Raw genomic sequence first — 21,507 nt, forward strand, 5'->3', positions numbered from 1 at the left:
AGAACTTGAAAAAAATCTCCAGAATATTAGTAAATCTTTCAGGAACAGAACACGCCAAACATTTGAAGAAAAATTCCTCAATAATTTTTAATTTCTATTATCAACAAACTTGCAACTGATGACTTCCGATTTCGGATACTGTTACAGATGTGTGTATTAAGGTAAAATGCATTTCTTCTGTCTTCAATTCATTACGAATTAAAGTGAAGTCAACATTGCTTTCGTCATTCCAGTGAATAAATATGAATTCAGAACATACAGAATTGTAATAGTTATAGCATATTCTTCTTCGTTATAGAATAGTATATATTTCTGTATCCATATAATTCGGAAAACAACAATAAAAAATTATCCAAGTTACTTGAAATAGTGCCATTTGTGCTGATTCTTAATTAATTTAAATCGTTTTCTTGGTAAGTTTTTTTTAATTTTGAAAGAATAAGTTCAACTAGAATTCAGCTATTCTGTTTTTAGCTACATATTCAAATTCATATCAATTATAAAATTTTGCTGTGTAGTATGTTATCTAAAAGTAATGAAGGTATAAACTATGTATCTATTATTTGAGAATAAAGTTTTCAAACAAGGAACTTATCATTTTGGAATTCTCCGGGAATCATAAATCAGGTAAGTGCAATGATTTTTACAATAAAAAATTTGCTTGTAAATATTTTTTTTTCATTTGATGATGGTTCTCTACAGAATGGTTTTTTACGTCTGATTAAGAACTATAAGAATAATAAAAAAAGAAACAATATGAAAGTTTTTATTTCAATGTTAAGAATTCTTAAAATCGTTTTTTTTATCCTAAGAATTCTTTATTTTCCGTTTTTTAGTTTATAATTTTTTGATAAAAATTGTTCTCAAAATACTTTTTATGAAAAATTAAATGGTATAACATTATGTGTTTATGTATACTTCTTGTATATTCCAATGTTTGAAGTAATATGATTCAGAAAAGTATGGAATAAAAATTCGGTACTTACGTATTAACGCCACCGCCGCTACAGATTTGGCGGTTTTTAAGTGCCGCCAATCTACACTTAAAATTTTTGCGACAATTCATAAAATAAAACACTTTATTTAAAATCAAAATAGTCAATCGGATTTCGGTGGAAAATGAGCCGATATAGAGTTTAGCATAGATTCAAAACAATCATATCGCCATATGAACTCTGATAAATAAGATTCCAAATGAAATAACATTTCCAAAACGTACGTTTACCAAGATAAAGTTTTATGTTGTGGGAATTGGTACATTTTCGTTTTTTCGGTAAAATATTTCCCTCCTGAAAAAATAAAATTGCATCTTGTTTTGTTTTTGGCAAATCCCAAAGACGAATTTTCGTAGCACTAAAAATGGCGACAAAAAAGAATTGTTTTTTTTTTTTTGTTTCGTCAGCATTCTTTATTTTACGTTTCTTAGTTTCTAAATAATGATTTTTATTGAAACTTGAAATTTTTTGATAAAAATTGTTGTCAAAAAACTTTGTTTACAAAATTAAATTTCATAAAATTATGAGGCTTATGTATACTTTTTGTTCATTTTAATTTTTGAAGTAATATGATTCTTAAAACTATAGAATGTAAAGTTTAAATGGGCCTTTCATGTTATATCATTAAATTTAGTAATACTATTTCTCGGGCATTAGGTTTTAACTCTTATAAGAATATACATATTTTTTTCTGTTAATGTACAAATATTTTTCCGATGTGTTTTGGATATTCCTTCTCTAATAAAAAGAGATACCATTTTGTTTTCGTTTGCATAAGAAAGAATATCAAGCATTTTTCTTTTTTAAATTTAATTAGCCACAATAAAGAAGGAACGTTGCAATGCTACGTGCTACATTAACGACGTCTCCAGAGTAACTGAATGACTATTCATATAGAAATCGCAGGTATTAGTCTCATACAACAACGCCCCCTATAGTTCGTTGCGATCGCGAATATCTATTAAGCATATATTTCAAATTTATAGTTTCAGCGGTTTCCGAGGCACTTTAACTAGTCGTAACCGCTTATGTATGTATTTCAATTGTTTATTTTTCAATAGAAGCTAAAGATTCTAAAGAAATCGCGTCGATTTTGAATTTATTTCAGTGCTTTAGTAAAAATGGACTTTTATTTTCTTAATTTGACGAATGCCCAAAATTGTCACAATATTAATCTGCATTATAGCTGTAACATTTAGAGTCTTCGTATTGCTCTCTTCTTTCGTTTTTATTTTCGCTTTAAGAAAAATCACTGACGATTTATTTTGTATGTTTACATTTTTGAAATGTTCTAAATGTATGAAATTTTTTTTTTATTGTCAATTGTGTTTAACTAACCATTTATAAGAAGTATGCGTATGGTTCAAGAGCTTCGACATCTCTAGTTTAGAAAAAAAGCATTGATTGTTCGTAATACTAAGTGAAAGTGTGCATTCTCAAACAAATATCAATGTATGGAAATCGACTTTAAAATTGATAAAAGTTTTATATGCGAATAAGGGATATTTATAGAATCTTGAAATTTTAGATTATGTAAGGATGAGCTAATAATTCAACATCTAAAGTAATTTTCATTTCAACATCTAAATAATAAAAAATCATATAATAAAAAAAAAATCATTCATAATTAAAGAAAAATAATTTGGCGTTTGCTGGACAGGATAAAAACCACTTATGTGAATGTTTTAACATTCAGACTTAAAGATTTAGCTTTTGTTACTCGTTTAGTGCATAAAGTTATTATTTTGTTGTTAGATCCAAAATTTTTTGTTCTCTGTTTAACTTAAAAGCAATTTTGATACAACATGATTTGGAAATTAGGTTTTACTGAAATATTTCTTTAGTTGAATAAATATTTTTAGTCAAAAATTTCAATGTGTGAACTTTTTAGTGATGTTTGTGTCAACTATCAATGCTTTCATTGTAAAAAAAAAAAATCAATTAAAAGCATATTCAGTTTATATTAAACATGTATCTAAATTGTTATCTTTTGAATTAATCTCATAATCTTTTTATTCTGTTTCTTTGATGAAATGGATTTATTTCAGTGTTTTCACTACAGCGCGAGATTCTCGCATATTTTTTTCTTTTCTCGCAATAAAAAATTATTAATGTGAGAAGTTCGCGCACTCTATAAATCAATTTTAAAATGTGCGAATTTTGGAAAAAAATTCGTCTTTTGCCATTTTGAATTAAATCCGTTTCACTTTTCTTCCTTGATCTTTCATTATTTTGAACATCGGTCCTTGTTATCTAGCTTCCCTATTTACCAGTACCGGTGCGAAAAGCAGAACACCCCCCTGAACCACGAAACTCCTTTCAGAACACATTTCTCTGCAACCACATCTTCACCGTAGGTAAGGTTTCTTCATGTAAGACGTTTACATTTTCTGTGCATGAATGTAAGATGGACAAATACCTTGTTAAGGCGACATCTTCTACTCCGTAACGGACAAATGAAAATGAAACAAATGCGGTAGAAACGGTCAAGACGAAACAAATACGGATATTTTTCAGCCAAATAAATATAATAGCTGATGAAAAAGTAGATATAGAACATTTTCCATATGATGTTGCAGAGAAAATATTCAATTGGAAGATGTTAAAAATGTATTATAATTAAAGAAATTTTTTTTTTTCAAGTCTATTCGTGTTTTTTTAATTTTTGCAAATCTCACTTAATTTTTTGAAATCTCACCCTGTTTTTGAGAAAGGGTGAGAAATTCGCTCGCATTCTTTTTCTGTAATGAAAACACTGTATTTTATCTGAAGAATTCTGATTCCACCGATAATTTGGTTTAACTTAGGTGTATGAGTAAATTGATTCCCAGTGGCTGAGTGGTTGTCTTAGCTTTTAATTTTTTCAGTGTGCTGATAAAATGAGTGCAAAGCATGCTTAGGGACTAAACACTGTGTGTTCTGTGTTTGGCTTTCCAACAAACCTACTTCTATCTCAGCTCAGAACTCAAGGTTAAGAAGATCAAGGTGGGCGCAGTAGCTCTTAGTCCTCCAAAGGCGGTCGTTTCTCTAAGTTTTTTTTTTGTTTTTGTATGAGTAGTATTCAAAAGATAAATAGTAATATAATAATAACTTTTTTAAAGCAGTGTATAATAAAAGGTTCTGTGATTTGAGTTTTTCAACTAATGCATTCTTATATGGAGAGCTTGACACAAGCATGCATGGCAATACTTTTACTTGCAGTAAAATCAAAAAATATGTACTTTTTCTTGTAATTCGTTATTTTTCAAAATTTAGTACTTTTACTCGTTTTTTCGTTACTGATTTTGGAAAAAGTACAAGTATTTGTATTGAGAATATCAAAGGAAATCATTACTTTTTTCAGGAATTATTTTTTTTTTAATATATAAATTTAATGAATTATATATTCTTTAACAGCTATCTTCTTTTTTCCTAACACCCTTGTTGATTGCAATTTTCTAAAAGGGAGAAGGCGGCTACGCAAAGGGAACGTGAAGCCTCTACCCTGGCCAGAAAAGATATAGCAATTTTGGTAAGGAACCTTTTAGATCATATTGGATTTTTTTTATTTTTTAATATATGGCCACAAATATCTCTAAACAATCTTGGTTAAATTTTATAATTTATTTTTTATGCCTTTGGTTGGTTGTTTCATGTTAAAATCAAAATTTTACTCTTTTTTTTTTTAATAATTCTTTTTCACGATATTACCCAGCAAAAAGATACTTTTTTTATATACAGTAGGGAACCGATTATCTGGAACGGTTGGGACAATCGCTATTCCGGATAACTGATTTTTCCGGTTTTCTGAATCGCTACAAAAAGCCGTTTTTTTTATTGTTCAGTCCAACTAAAAAAAAAAACATTTGGAAATAATCTTAAAAATAAGAAAAAACGATGAAGTAATACACTAATGATTATTTCCAAAATGATGGTAAGGTAAACATCTTTAAAAAAAGAAAGAAAAATCGTAAAATCTTATGAGGAAAAAAATTTAAAAAAAAAATGGCAGGAAAATGTATCGAATTTCGTTCCGGTTTTTTGGTTTTCCGGTTTTCTGATTTTTGGATAATGGGTTCTGTACTGTATGTTATTCTTCAACATATTTCCCAGTAAGATATTTGCCAGTTAAGCAGCACAAGAAGACGCCATCATTAATGTAATCCTTTCTTAAAAATAAATTCTACTGAAATGTTTAATGATACACTTAGTCTTTGCATTGAAATTGCCAGCTATGATTAGTTTTTGAAATATAACGATGATTAGTAGTAAATTAAAATGTACTTCGTGTATATCAGTCACATTTGACTCTTTTCATCATACAAAATGCATTTACAAAAGAGATAATGACGTTTGAAATATCAATTTAATTTTATCTTATTCATTTCTTTTTGTTAATCTCCTTGATATTTTGTACCGTTATAGTAGCAAAATCATGAGTATTTATTTAGTTCGATCCATGTTACGGTAGGAGAAACGTTCAAATTTTTTCAACTTTCTTTAAAAAGAAATTCATTTTATAGGGAGGATTACCAATAAACCTTTGTATCTTTTGATCTATTCATTTAAAAAAGAAGTTTCAATTATTAAGGATGAAATTAAAAACATCTAAAATAATTCCAAGTTTGTGTTTCTACAACCTCCTATTCAGGTTTTATAGCCAAAAATGTCCAATATTTTGAGAAAAATTTTAAACATTTTGCTGCTCCTTGTATCCATAAATATTCTACTTATAAAAACCTTATGTAATTGTTGCATACAGTTGGGGTGTTCAAACCTTTTTGAGTAAACGGTCACTTGCACGACAGGTAGATTAATGGAGGGCCACACGCATATTTAGTCATGTTAGTGGCAAACATTATAATTTTTATGTAAACATTAGTGTTCTATGCACTTAAGCCCCGTGGCAGAATATTTTTGGGCTTTCTGCGACGAACCTCTCTAGCACTAATATCTTTCTGCAAGATACTATTAATAATAATTAATATACACCTTATTCATAAAATTTTTAAATTCAAAGTAACAGAAACGTATTTACAAAAATGTCTATCTGGATATAATAAAATTCTAGGTATTTTTTTTAAAAATGATTTTGTAATATTTTTTTATTCTAATATCACTGGCAATATTCTCCTATTTTGAAAGAGGAAAACCCACTAATTATTTCTTTTTTCGCATTTCGTAAACCCTTATCACATAAAAAAAAAAAAAAAAATTTATCGCAAAATCCGCAAAGGAAAAAAAGAAGCAATTTTTTTTATTTTTCCCAAATAAGAATTTAAGATATAACGAGCATTTCTTTCACTTTGATGCGTGAAAAAATCATCTATTGAATATAATTGTGGAGGGAAAAAATCATTCAAACATTTCTGCATTAAAGAAATTTTTTGAATCAATATTCTTTTTTTTTTTTCATTTTTCTCAAATAAGAATCGAAAAATTTTGAACATTTCTTTCCCCTCGGATGTGCAAAAAAGGCTTCTTTTAGAGAAAAAAAATTTCGAAAATTTTTGCAGAAACGAAAACCAAAATTTTTTACTTTCTAAGGGAAAATTTTTTCTGCAAGAACTCTGTAACGTTCTGCGACAATGTCGCCGTGTCGCCGCAATTCTGCCACGGGGCACTTAAGTATTTTTATCAGTTTCAATTTATTTAAAACTAAAAAAATAGATATTTTTCATTAAAAAAAAACTTTTTCCATTTTTCACAATAACTAATTTACCATTATATACAAAAAAAAAAAAAGTGTTAGCAGAATGAAAGTACGAAAGATAACGCATTTCATAGAGTGATGTAAATTTGAATTTAATATTTTAATTATAGAAAATTTATAATGTTTAAACAAAAACCAAATTAAAGTAAACTTTTTTATTGCGTTTGGAAGCTCCCGCGGGCCACACATCAACAGTCTACGGGCCGCAGGTTGTGCACCCCTATGTATCGTAACCAAAGTAAGTCAAGATGAATAATTATAAATTTATTGCTACATTTTCTACAAGGTGTTCAAAAACATTTTTTTCTCTCATAATTTAGTGCCAGCTTAGCAAACCTTATAAAACTTTAACTTTTAATGATAAGTATGCAAATTTGCATGACCCAAGCCCCTTTGCAGTTATAAAATAACTCTAAGTGGTTTTTGAAAAAGTTAAAAATAAATTCAAGAATTTAAAGTCCCTCATCAAATATTGATAGGTAGTGTATAGATTGGAAAAAATTTACACATGTTTATACTTAAAAATATTAAAAAAAAATTATGTAGAAAAAGTGGTTAAAATATTTTTTCTTTGCTTAAAAGGTGCTTATTTTTTATTATCTATCTATCTATATATATATATATATCTATCTGTATATATGTATCTATANATATATATATAAAGCAACATTAAAAACATAAATAAAAGTAAAAACTTGTTGGAATTAAGATTTCTCTACAGGTATATTATTGTAATGATTGCATTATTACCTTTGTTTTTTTCTTACATAAAAATAGTCATGGTTAGAGGAATAAAGAAGAACAAGCTAACTTTGTTTTATAAAATCTTTCTTATATTCAAAACTTAAGGGGTTGTTTTAATGCAGAGCTTTTTCTAGGCAGCACCCTGCTGCCCTTTTAGTCAAAAGAATCCACCCTGTTGCCCCTGAAGTAAATTAGTGCCCTGATGTAATAGACTCCATACCCTCTTTGCCCTTTCTTTCCTCAACCCTTCTTTATTTTCAACTCTTTTTATTTAGTTTGTCATTGCTGTCAATACATAGATTTATATGGGAAAGGAAAAATAGCCATCCCATCCCCTTGTTCCACTTGTTTTTGAAAGTTTGCAGTAACTTCACTATCATTAAATCATAATTATTATTAATCATTTTAATTATTAAATCATAACTACAGACACTTAAAAACATACATTTATTATTTTATTAATATATGCATGCATTTTAAATAAATTACTAAGCTAATTAGCTCATTAACTTGATATATGTATATATGTTAATTTATTAATAAAAATTAGTAATTAATATGATTGCTTTGGTACTTTTAGTAAAGTAGAAAAGAAAATTGACAATGTTTTTTAATAGAACGTGTAAAGCCCATAGAAAAAAATTATTGCCTTTTTAGAATAATAATGCCCTTTTTTTTAAACTTTTGCATCCTGCCCTTTTTTCTGCCTAGAATGAGCTCTGTTTAATGCTTTCCTGATAAGATACTTACATGTCTCGGGTATGTCTGAAAATATAGTTTTTGACAGGGTTGGAGTTTTGGACCTCCTATACTGGTTTTGGACAGGACACATTTGTTTTACTGTCCTAAACTATCTTAAAGTGTCCAAATCTTGAACATTGTTAAAAGATAAAAATTTTATACATGTAACTGTTGTACACATAATAATTACATACATTAATAAATATTTGATACTTTTTATGCAATTTACTCTCAACTATTAAAGGAAAATAATATGATATAATAGAACAAGATCAGGGGTCTATCTAGGTTTTTCTGAGAGGTAGCTATTTTGTGAAAATTTAGACATTATGTGTGAAAAATAAATAATGATATTAAAAAATCAACTCAAAAATATGGATTTATCGTTTCTTAAGGGATGCAAAAATAAAATTTTACGAAAAAGTATTTTGTGAAGCTACCGTTTTTCCTGAAGTTGAATTTGTGAAACTACTGCTAAATGGTAGTAAATTCGGCCTGGACAGACCCCTGAAGATTAATAATATTTGAAGCTGCACAATTCATTGAATAACAAAAGTGAATACCTTATCCTTTAAATATGAATAAATATGCTTTTAATAATGATAAATTATGTTTTTGCATAAGGATAAGTAATAAAATTTTAAAAATAATAATAAACTTTTTTAATAATACAAAAACATATTCATTTTGTTTCTTGGCCAAAAACTAACCTTTTATTTTGCAGAATATTTTTTTAAATTGTGACATAATTTGATTACAAGAGTTTTGGATAGTTTAAAACAGTTTTGGAGAGGACAATTTAATCCTTGGATTAATCCATTCTGTCTTTAACCTTACTTATACTTTCTACCTTTATTGTTCTAGTTTTATTTATGGTGGGAAAAGTGTACTGTAAGATTGTCTTCTTTGTTTTGATTAGAACATTTTCTCTCTCTCTTTTTCTTTTATGTCCTGTATCTTATTGGCTAGAACAGAGTCAAAGCACTGAAAAACAGCATTTTACAGTTGATGAACTTTTATTTTAATTGTGGTTTTAAAAGCATTCTCATTTTATTATCTATCTTTGTCAATTACTATTTTGTATGCTTGATGTATTGTTTTTCTGAATTTTCTTAAATTGTGAATATCATTTACTTGTGTAGGTTTGTATTTTTAGAAGTCAGAGATCATGCCATTGGTGTACATATTGCAAAATTTGTTTATTACATAGTTATTAGTTTCTTGCATATATTTTGTAAGAAGATCATGTAATTAGTGTAAAAATCTTCAAATTTTCTTATTGCGCGAATTTTATTTACTGCTACTTTTAAAGCAAGGAAGCCCCATTTATAGTGTACATATTTTCCAAATTTCCAAATTAGTGTGAGAAGATCTTATAGAGTATTTAACAAACTGATTTTTCATCCGCAGGTTTCACTTCAAGAGTTTTTGTCAGAATGAGCAGTGACAATTTTTCTTGCGGTAGTGATTTATAATTCGGAATCGCGAAGATAAATCATATTCTTGCATTATGTGTCATAAGAGCAGTTTGTTTAAAAGTAATTTAATTGGACACAGTTGTGTTAACATTCAGGAAAAACCTTATTCTTGCACTTTATGTAACAGAAAGTTTTCGCATAAAGGGTACTTGGTTAATCACAGCAAAGTCCATAATAAAAAAAACTTCTTACTCTTGCACTATATGCTCTGTGAGCTATTCATTAAAACGTAGTTTAGTTCGTCACAATGAAGTTCATTCGGGAGAAACTGTGAAAAATCATGTGTGCTACTATTGCAATAAGAGCTTTTCAAGCCCATTTCATTTAAGTAGACATACAAAAGCCGTTCACACGAAGGAAAGACCTTTTGTGCGTAATATTTGTGATAAGAGTTATAAGTCATCAAGTGCTCTAAGTAGCCATAATCTTGTTCATACGGGTGAAAAACCTTATTTGTGTGATTTATGTAATCGTGGCTTTTCTCTGAATGGTAGCCTACGTAAACATTATCGTAATGTCCATACTCTCGAAAGACCTTTCTCATGCAGTACATGTAATAAGAGTTTTGCTCATAGAAGTAATTTAAATTCTCACATTCGTGTTCATACAGAAGAAAAACCTTTTTCTTGCACCCTATGCAACAAGAGATTTACCTCAACCGGTGGTTTATTCTACCATGGTCGAACTCATACTAAAGAGAAACCATTTTCGTGTAGTGTATGTAATGAGAAGTTTACAAATAAAAAAAGTTTAGATACACATTGCCGTGTCGTTCATACTAAAGAAATACCTTTCGCCTGTAATTTATGTGATAAAACTTTCCTTACTAAGTCCAGTTTAACTGAGCACAAACGTATTCATACCGGAGAAAATATTCATCCATTCAACATATGTAATAAAATATTTTTGAGAAAAAATAAATTGAATGTCCATTTGCGTGTTCATACAAAGGAGAAACCATATTCTTGCAGTATCTGCAAAACAAGATTTGTACAGAAAGGTAGTGTGCGCACTCATATGCGTACTGTTCATAATAAGGAAAAACCCTATTCTAGTGATCTCTGTGATAAAAGATTTGGGCATAAATCTGTTTATTTGATGCATTGCCGCACACATACTGATGAAAAACCCTATTCTTGCAATATCTGTGGAAAAGCATTTTCAAGGGAGTTTATTTTAACTCAACACAGTTATATTCACACTGGAGAGAAACCTCATTCTTGCAGTATTTGTGATAAGACATTTGTAAACAGAAGTAACTTAAGAAAGCATATCCTTAGCCATACTGCAAAAGTTTATTCATGCGATATTTGCAACAAAAGTTATTCACGAAAAATTCATTTGGCTGCTCACACAAAGACTCACGCTAAACAAAAACTTTTGTCCTGCCAGACATGAGATCAGAGTTTTTCTACCAATAATGATTTAACTGCTCACATGTGTGTCCATATCAAAGAAAAACCTATTGAATAGTTTTTTTGTTTGTTTGTTTTATGTTATGATGTTGTAGTACATGTTGCATGAGATCATTAAATTATCTATAATCATGTACTATTTTGACAGCTCTTATAAAAAAAAAAAGAAAAGAAACATTCTGAACAAGCAGTGTTTTATCTTTCTAAAAAATTTTAAAGTTTGGTGAATTTCAATGCTTTTATGTTTTTTTTTTTTATGGCAAAACGCTTTAAATAGGTTTACTAAAATTATATGGATATAATAATTGATTAGGTTTGCTGTAGTTGAGGGAAAAATATTTTTTGTTAGAGTATAATATATGTAAAGTAATATCACTATTGGTAAGGTAGTTTAGTACTGGTAAAAGTAGCTGTGGAATATTTAAACAAAAAAGATTTAAATCTTCTGGGGAATTAAAATTTTTAAGCTGATACTTTCATCAAATTCCTCTTTTGTTCCTCAATAGAATTTTTTTTCCTCTTCTTCATTTTAGAAATTCTGTATTTTTTGTTTTCTTCTTGTAAATATATAAGCGATAAATGAAATTTCTTTATTTTGACTCTCGAAATTAACTTTTCATAAAGTAAATGTATTTATTAAGAACTTGAGAGTTCCATCAGACAACATTAACTTCTTTACAATTGTAAAAAAGAAGTTTTAAACATGCTAAATCAACATAAATTGGGAAACGGTCTCTAATTACACATTAGATGATTAAAGAAAAACATTAATATTTGGCCTTAAGTTGTTAATTTTAATTTATTGCATTTTTGAAATTTAGTAAGTAATTATATCACAGATTAGTCCATTTTTCTTTGATTTATTGTAATAAAACTTCTGAATGCAACTGATATGTAATTAATCTCTTGAGTAGCTGCGAGAAGGAAAAATCTGCAGCCTAGGAGCCAGCATTACATAGTTTATCACATAAATATTTTCTACATATTTCACAGGGTTGACATGGTTTAGATCACTTCTATTTATTTTTTAAAAAAAGTCATTAATTTAAAGTAATTCTGATTTTTTTCATAAAAAAATATTGTTATTGACCAACTGAATTTTTTTAAAAAAAACCTATACTAATTTTGAATCTTAAAACAGAATTCTAAATAGTTATCAACTATTATCATTGAATATCTAATTACCAATTGTGACTTCCTGTCTTTAAAATTCCTTAAAATGTTAAGCTTGAACTGAAATAACTATATTGTTATTAATTCAGTGATTAGTCTGTAATAATCAAATAACAATTTTAACCATTTTAGTAAGAGGTATGTATGTATTTTAGCTATAATTTTGTTTTTAATGGAGTATTATAATTGTATTTTATCTAATGCGTTCGTTGATTAATGTAAAAAAAAAAAAAAAACTATGATTTAAATCAAATTAGGGTGACCTGGGGTAATTTCTGATCAAAAAATGCAAACATCTATTTTGTAAAAAAAAACTTTTCTTGATAGAATTTTAATATTTACTGGAAGTTTGAAGCTATATGAAATGAGTCCTAACCTTCTTTTGTTTGAAAATTTATTTAGAATTTAAAAGATTTAAAATTTTTAGTGATCAAGAATTCCCTTCTCTTGATCATTTCTGGGGTAATTCCTCACCACTTCTGGGGTAATTACTGATCAGCAGTTTTTATAGTATAGGGGATGTTTAAAAATAATTATACAATGGTAATTAACAAATAATACATCAAGATCAAACAAATAAACCAAAAATATATGTTTAAGCAACTACTAAAACAATTTATTTAAAAAGCAAGAATAAAGATTAACACTGTAAATTTTCCAAAAGTCTTTGCATTGTGTCATACATTTTAGGCAAGCAGCAAGCTCATTCTCATGTTCTGCTGGAATATAAGAAAGAGTTCCCACATAGGTTACTTTTGCTGGATTTTGTAATTTCATTAAGTGAGAGTGTAAAGTTAAGTAAGGTATGTCAACAGCTCTGGCAGCAGCTCTCACACTGAAATTTTCATTTTCTATCATTAAAAGAAATTCGCTAATTTTGCTTTCTAAAAGCTTAATATCCTTTTTAGGCTTATAATTTCTCACCATATTTATATTAGGCTAATTTATCAGCTTAAAAATTATGCTAACAATGTACACACATAAAATTAACACGAAACAAGGTAAGACAAACCAGAACACATTTGTCTTGTATACTGTTAAAAACACATTTTGTGATTACAGTTAAAATATATTTTATAGTTGTTCCACTTAATAAATATGAACTGTTATTTAAGAAAAAACAATTAGCTATTTTTAGTACTATTTATAAAAAGAAATGACACTGATCAGGAATTACCCCAGTGATCAATAATGACCCCATCTGTAGGGGGCAACATTTGATATAGTTTCCTATAATCAATTATAATGTTTACAGTAGATGTGAAACAATTAAACAAAGGCTTACACTACTTTCATATAAAAAAAAGAAAGTAACTCAAAATATTTGTTATTAAGAAAAGGCGGGGGATCTTTGCAAAAATGTGCACATTTTGAAACCCATCTTTGAAATGGAAAATTCAGAAAGCAGTTTAAAAGATACTTATTTTGTTAGATTAAACAAAAAACTATTATTAAGTAAATGTAGTTATACTTTAGTAAAGTGTACAAGCATTCTTGTCCATGCCTAAAATTTAAAAAAATTATTTTTTTTTTAAATAAAACTTAGGTGATCATTATTTACCCCAGAAACAGAGTGATTGTGAATTAACCCAGGTCACCCTAATCCAATTTTTGCCTACTCTAATATATATAATCTGTATTGATTTCCTAAAGTTAAGGAATTTTTTCAGCTAATTCACGAAATAGTAAACTAAATCTAATACNTTATTTACCCCAGAAACAGAGTGATTGTGAATTAACCCAGGTCACCCTAATCCAATTTTTGCCTACTCTAATATATATAATCTGTATTGATTTCCTAAAGTTAAGGAATTTTTTCAGATAATTCACGAAATAGTAAACTAAATCTAATAGTAAACTAAATCTAATAGTAAACTAAATCTAATAGTAAACTAAATCTAAGTAATCAAACGCCATGTTGGCAAGAATCTCAAAACACAATGATCATGTTGTGAGCCAAATGGCTTTAAAATTCATCGTAAACAGTAACCATCGTAAGTATGGGCGGTATGGAGCTTGCAGCTTTTCCTAGAGTAGAAAACACCATCAATTGACTATATTGCTATGATCAATTGATGGTGTTCCCTAGAGTATTCATGAGCCTAACATCATGTCATTTGGTTTTCTTTAATTATCTTAAAAAATTGATTCTTTTCAGTTAGCTGTGTGCATGAAAATTCAATTATTTTTTTATTTAATATAATTTTTTTATTTAATTTTAATTTACTTATTTTCGTTTTTGACACCTCTGCATATATACATGCTAAAGGAAGAATGACTAGCATCAATGGAAATCAAGTGAAAATGCATGTTTTTGAATACTTCATAGCTATATTTTAATATGAAATTTTTGTTAATTTGGTTCACTATTTCTTGAATTATATGAAAAATTTTTTTCCTTTAGCTTTCGAACACTTGTGTATTTCTACGTGCTAAAATAGAATGATTTACTCTTTGACAATTGTGCTTTCAGAGTTAATGTAGAAGTTTAAGCATTTTTAATCTTTGCTAAATGTAGTGCAAATGCATGACTGATCTTCCACTGAAGATTTTTCCCTAAGGTGGCAAAAATTATGTTTCAATGTTGTTGGACTTATAAATTTTAATTTTTTTAAAAATATTTTATTTACTTTGTCATAAAAAATAATTTAAATCTGTGAAAAAACTTATAATCATGTTATAGGTGTTTTTAAGTTGTATAAAAAGTAAAAATTTAAATGAGGAGCTCATTTAAGTTGTTACTTGAAAAATTTTATTATCACTTGAGTGGAAGAAAATCTATAGCAGACTTGTTTTTATTTTATTTTTTAATGAAAAGACTAATTTAGTTGCTTAGTGCAAGAACCAGGTATGTGTAAAGTTTTTTAGTACATTTTTGACAGAGATGATCCAGACTCAACCCAAATCTCCGGACTCTTTTTCTAAAAGACATCTTCAGTATTCCTTTGTTTGTTATTATCCCTGCAGGCAAATCACTAATTTACAATCTCCTGATAGGAAGAAAAAGAAGCAGTAAGGTCATTCTCCTTAGAAGCGATTCTTCTTTTGTGGATTGAATGTGGTATGACATGTAAGATTTGCTCAAAAGCAGAATTTTGCTAATTACAATTTCATAGCAAAGATAAACCTTCTGTGAAGTTTGTTCACCTTATGTTAAACCTAACAGCATATGTAATAATATTTTTTAAATTATTTTTTTTAACTAGTCTTATAATATGTTCATATTATTTCCATTAGTATTGTTAGATTTCCTTTATTGTGATTTATGTAAATAGATTTTATGTAGCTATAATTGTATTTCTTTCATAGAAAATAAAAGATTATTCTCAATTTGACTTCTTGTTTTCACAGATCTCAAGTTTTTAATACGGTTATACTTTTTTATTTATTATTATTATTTTTTCTTTTTGAGGAGGGGGCTTTCAATGAGATCACTTTGAGGCGATAGGACTGATGGCTTAGAAGTTATAAAGGCTTTTTTTTTTTAAAAAAAGTACGTTTGATTTACGCGTCTGGTATATATATATATATTTATATATCTGTTTATTGAAGTATCGTTCCTTATATATATATTTTTTACTCTAAAATTAAGACCACACTCTAATTTGTGGGACTAATAGATCAGAAAGCAAGGGTCCTTTTTTTCTTATCTCTTTTTTCTTTTCTTTGATTTAATCTTAAAACTTTTCACCACAGATGTTTATTCCATCTACTCGGATTTGGTCGCATTTAATTTAGCATAAAAAATACAAAAAAAAAGCAGTGTCAAGAACTTTTTTATAATATTAAGTTGCTTGGGTTTTATGTTTTAAAGGAACTATTTTTGATTTGTACTTATTTTTATATTTGAGATTGTTATTTAGACAAATAAGGTTATGTTTTCTGCATACTTTTTGTTAGCTGAATCAAATGCGGCTTAGGTTCGTGTTAGAAGGTTCGTGTATAAATTTAACTTTAAATATTCTCATAAAATTAGATTCTATTTTCAATTCATTTTATCTGTCTCATAGTCAAGCTAATTTGTTGTTCAACTTAAATTTTTTTTAATATATCATAATATATAATATAATTTTTTTAATTTTATCATATATTTTATATTTTTCTCTTTATAGATGTCTGTAATTCAATTTGGAACATCCATAATTTAAGGTCAAGTGAATAGATATGAAATCAGAAAGTGACCACAGATGAAACCTGGATGTCTCCATTGACTTTCAATCTGATATTACAGTGAAATAACTGGCAGATGTTTGTCCATTCAAGTAACCATAAAGTTTATGAGAGTTAGAAGAAACATTTTGTTTTTAACTTTATAGTTTTGAAAGCGACTATTTGACATTTGATTGAGATTTACCACAAAATGTGAAATTTGTTTTGGAATAATGAATATTAAATATGTTTAAGTTAGCCTTTATTTTGTGTATTTATCAGAATATTTTATTCCATATTTTTTAATATGATCTCAAGCCTCACTTTTAACCGTCATCAAGTTTTTTTTTAAAAATTTAATATGATCTCAAGCCCCACTTTTAACCATCATCAAGGTTTTTTTTTGAAAATTTAATATGATCTCAACCCCCACTTTTAACCATCATCAAGGTTTTTTTTTAAAAATTTAATATGATCTCAAGCCCCGCTTTTAACCATCATCAAGGTTTTTTTTTAAAAATTTAATATGATCCCAAGCTCCACTTTTAGCCATCATCAAGGTTTTTTTTTTTAAAATTTGTGTGAATGATTTATGAAAAGTATTGAACAATTTTGTATTTGATTGGTTTGATGTACTGAATTACAAAAGATTTTTTTTTTATCTAATTGGCTCAATACATCATAGTCAATAAAAAATATTAGTATTGGCTTTAAAAAAAGCCTGAGTGCAATAAATAGTATTATTTAGTTATTCTTATAACCAAGCCAATATTTTTCCGTGCAATATTTGTGCAAATATTTTTCCTTGTTAAAAAACGTTACTTTTTAAATCAAACTAAAGAAAGAAATCTTTATTGTTGAATAAATCTTTCTAGTCTACTAACATGTTTTGAAACACCCATATTTAAATTTCATTTAATTGTATGCAAATTATTTACTTGAATATTTAGTATTAGAAGATCTTGTCATTTGGAGAGCAAATTGTCAAATTAATGTGCATGCATATTACTTACTTTATATTTAGTTTATATATGTTACATCATCGGTGCACATCTTTAAGTTTGCCTACTACATGTTATTTACTTGTACATTTAGTGTGAGAAGGCCACTTTGTTAGTTTATATATTTTTAAAATTGCCTCTTTTGCCTATTAATTATTTACTTGTATATTTAGTATAAATTTATCATGTCATCGCAATGCATTTTGTCAAACTCGCAACATGTGTGCAACATTTGTAACAAGAGCTTTGCCAGCTCATTTTCTTTAAGTAAGCATAATGTTGTTCATACAATGGAAAGGCCTTATGTGTGTAGTATTTGTGACAAGAGTTATACGTCATCATCTGCTCTAATTTTACATAATCGTGTTCACACGGGCGAAAAACCTTATTCATGCACACTGTGTAATAAGAGCTTTTCTATGAAAGATTGCTTATCTAAACACTATCGTAACATCCACACTCGTGAAAGACCATTTTCTTGCAGTACCTGTAATAAGAGTTTTGCATTTAAAAGTAATTTAAATGTTCATAGTCGTGTTCATACTAAAGAAAAACCTTATTCTTGCACTCTATGCAACAAAAGCTTTGGCACAACAGGTGAGTTGTTTAAGCATGGCTTAACTCATACTGGAGAAAAACCTTTTTCATGTGAAATTTGTAATGAGAGGTTTTTAACTAAACTAAGTCTTAATACTCATTGTCGTGTTGTTCACTCTAAAGAAATACCTTTTGCCTGTAGTTTATGTGATAAAACTTTTCGTTTTAAGTATAGTTTAGATGTACACAAACGTATTCATACTGGAGAAAATATTCATCACTGCCCCATATGTAATAAAAAATTTCAAAGAAGAGATAAACTGAATATTCATTTGCGTGTTCATACGAAGGAAAAACCTTATTCTTGCAGTATCTGTAATAAGAGTTTTTCGCAGAAAGGTAGTATAAGTCTTCATATGCTTATTCATACTAATGAAAGACCATATTCTTGTAATCAATGTGATAAAAGTTTCAAGCAGAAAGGTGACTATATACATCATTATCGAATTCATACTAAAGAAAAACCTTTTTCTTGCAATATATGTAACAAGAAATTTACAAGAAGATATATTTTAAATCAACACAGTTTTATTCACACTGGAGGAAAACCTTATTCTTGCAGTATATGTGATAAGAGTTTTGCGTTCAATTGTTATTTGAAATTGCACATGCGTGTTCACAAAGTAAAAAAGCTTTATTCATGCGATGTGTGTGACAAAATTTATTCCCGGAAAAATCATTTCACTGCTCACACTAAGACACACAATAAGGAAAAACTTGAAGATTTGTAATGAGAGTTTTTTTTAGCAATAGTAATTTAACTACTCATAACTGTGTCCGTGTTGATGAAAAAACTTTTTTTATGATGAACCTTTTTTTAACATGTTGAACAATTATATATTTCATTATGTTCAAAACATGTTTCTTCAATATTATTTTTCTGAATGTTTAGTATGTTACTAAATATGAGTGCCAAATAAAAGTAAATATATATTTTTATATTTTGTTCCTTACTCTCTTATAAATATTATCATTCAGTCTTCTTTTTTAAAAGAGGCTTTCAAACTAGAGTTAGTTTTAAAAAAATTCTGGAATAACTTTCCTCTTTTTTTAATAATTACTATACAATTTCAAATCTCATCATTCATCAAAATCATTTCAACAATATCTTAAAAGTATTCAATATTAAATAACTTTTGAGAACTTACACTAGGCTCGGATTTACATAATTTTTATTCAGTAAATCTTTCAATTTTTGTAAAATTTCACACTTGTCCCACTTCAATTGCAACCATTAGAGCATTTTCAAAAATCAGTGTTTTAAAAATAAGCTTCTGAGTTAAGAAACTTGTTAAATTTCTATCTAATTTATAGGATGCTTTATCCAAATGAATTCTGTTTAACTATTTTTTATTGTTTATGTATTTTTATGTTTATGTATATGTATTTTTATTGGTCAGTAAATTAATCATTCAGTGTGTTACCTGATTATTCTTGGTTTTAACTATAAATAATCTTCCAAAGTTTTCTTTTTAAACTTAAAATGGTCCTCCAAAGTCCTTTTTTCGAACTACAAATGCTCCTTTTTTACCATTTTCTTTGATTGAAATGTGTGGGAAGCCCTGATATTCCGAGAAACTAATTTGAAACTTCTTTTCTTATAAAAAAGCAAAAGAATATTGAAAACTCAAATCTGTAACTTTTCGAGCTTAGTTGTTTAAATGCAGAATGGGAAAAGGCTATTTCTAATTTAACAAAAACTAGAACATTGATTCCAAGTAATCAATTCAACGTTATCATTTTATAATGAAGTGTGAAGATTCAACGTTGCATAATTTATAATTTAGCACCTTTATCTAAATGTTTCTTTTTTAAATAGTAAATTCGTGCATAATATTAATAATTTATACCCTATATAGAATTAAATTGTATATATACTTTGAAATAGCTCTAATAGTTTCGTAAATGCTAACTGAATATGTTTCTCTTTTATTGTACTTCTGATTATTGATGGCTACTTTGAAAACTTGTCAACTCTATTTTATGAGTTCAAACAATACCAGTTATAATACGCTTTTTGGTTACGAAACTCTGGACTTGTAGTTGTCCTGTTTTGACCGACACAAAATATTTTTTTTTTTTTTTTTTTTTTTTTTTTTTTTTTTTTTTTTTTNTTTTTTTTTGCTTTTTGTTTTATTCCTGTGATATTTGGGTACGTTTAAAGCATCTAAAAACTTGTGTGGTTTTTAAAAATAATTGATTTGACGAATCGGAAGATTATCGAATCAATTCAATTGAAAGATTCTTAATCATTCTGATGAAGCATCTTGATGAAGTAAAATTTACAAAATTAGATAGTTCTAACTTAGGAACCATCCACTATTTGCATACACAGTTCAGGTATAAAGCCTTAATTGCAGAATTTCTTTTTTCAAATATAGTTATTTTAGGCGGTAGGCAGGTAGGTAGGTACTAAATTTATGTTGCATTAGAGCTGCGCAATGGGCTATTGGCGACGGTCTGAGAGGCAACTCTGAGGATGATCCAAAGACATGCCATCGCAATTTTAATCATCTGCAGAGGGGACCTGCACGTGAAATCGAACATACGCTGGAACAGTTTAACGAGGACCGATACCGTGCACCCTCAGTCCCTACTCAAAGTGGTCACTCACCTGCTTACTGACCACAGCCAGTGATGCTTGGTTTCCTTCGGTGTTCTACTCGGAACCGTGTCTTTAAGATCAGTGTGCGGTACAAGTTATTTTAAGAAAGAGAAACTCAATGAACAGTATTTAATTTTATGGTGATAAACTCAGTAAAATGCGACAACAAATATTGAGGTGTTTAGAGGGAAGTTTCAAAATGATTGATTCGTCTCGTTTTTCTCTGTGAACTGATCATAAGATACGATTCTCAGTAAATCACCGAAGCCAAGTATCACTCGCTGCGGTCAAGAATGGAGGGGGGGGGGACCACTTTGATCAGCCTGAAAAGGAATCGAGGCTGCGCGATATCAGCCCTTGTTAAACTATTCAACCGTATAGTGCTGGACTTCGCGTGCAGGGTCCTCGGGCTATCTGAGCGGAGGAGCCGTCCCTCCTGCAGAATATTGGGATGGCATGTCTTTGTATCATCCTCTTAGGGTTGCTTCCCAGATCGTTACCAATATCCCAATGTGCAGCTCTAGTAAGACAAAGTACTACCAATAGTGACTCTTTTTTTCCCATCTGATATTAAAAATGATAGAATCAAACAAAATCGAGAATTCGCCTTGAATGATTGCTGGATGAGCAACAATAGATGGAGAATCGTATACAGCTTAGTACATCGTAAGACTGCCAGTTTACTAATTTTAATTAATTTTTACGCCTAGGCATTGAAAAGCATGCCATCTAACATTATTAATCTTGCAGTGTTTACAGTATTACGCGGTATTTTACTATAATTTTCAACGAAGCAAAGATCCATGGTGACTCAAAGAAGACAATCGGTGGTTCAGGCGATAAAGAGCTTGCTTTCCAACGAGGATCAAGCGCGTTCTTCCTTCGGGTTACCGCACCCGGCTCGAACTGACCACAGG

The 21,507-nt window shown here is 28.6% G+C and overlaps 2 protein-coding genes across 7 annotated transcripts; both read left to right on the forward strand.

Annotated features, from left to right (window-relative positions):
* Positions 1-1,949: 1,949 nt before the first annotated feature.
* Positions 1,950-19,413, forward strand: LOC107447171 (zinc finger protein 271). Of its 6 annotated transcripts, none has more exons than XM_071181979.1 (4): positions 2,041-2,262; positions 3,253-3,352; positions 4,392-4,506; positions 16,351-19,413. In XM_071181979.1, exon 4 carries the CDS (start codon positions 17,574-17,576, stop codon positions 18,714-18,716), a length of 1,143 nt encoding a protein of 380 aa, XP_071038080.1. In that variant the 5' UTR covers positions 2,041-2,262; positions 3,253-3,352; positions 4,392-4,506; positions 16,351-17,573; the 3' UTR covers positions 18,717-19,413. The 6 variants fall into 6 exon arrangements, with proteins under 6 accessions (XP_042905655.1, XP_071038080.1, XP_015917506.2 ...); XM_071181978.1 differs by having other exon boundaries at positions 2,050-2,262; positions 3,253-3,367; XM_043049721.2 differs by lacking the exons at positions 2,041-2,262; positions 3,253-3,352 and adding an exon at positions 1,950-2,025.
* On the forward strand, positions 9,720-13,934 carry LOC107447170 (zinc finger protein 658B-like; the record flags this gene model as incomplete). The annotated part of the gene is made up of 1 exon (XM_043049717.2): positions 9,720-13,934. A coding segment is annotated over one exon (1,329 nt), but the record flags the coding sequence as incomplete, so codon positions are not given.
* Positions 19,414-21,507: the final 2,094 nt, after the last annotated feature.

The sequence above is a fragment of the Parasteatoda tepidariorum genome, chromosome 6 (genome assembly GCF_043381705.1).
Source record: "Parasteatoda tepidariorum isolate YZ-2023 chromosome 6, CAS_Ptep_4.0, whole genome shotgun sequence".
NCBI classification, from domain to species: Eukaryota; Metazoa; Arthropoda; class Arachnida; order Araneae; family Theridiidae; genus Parasteatoda; species Parasteatoda tepidariorum.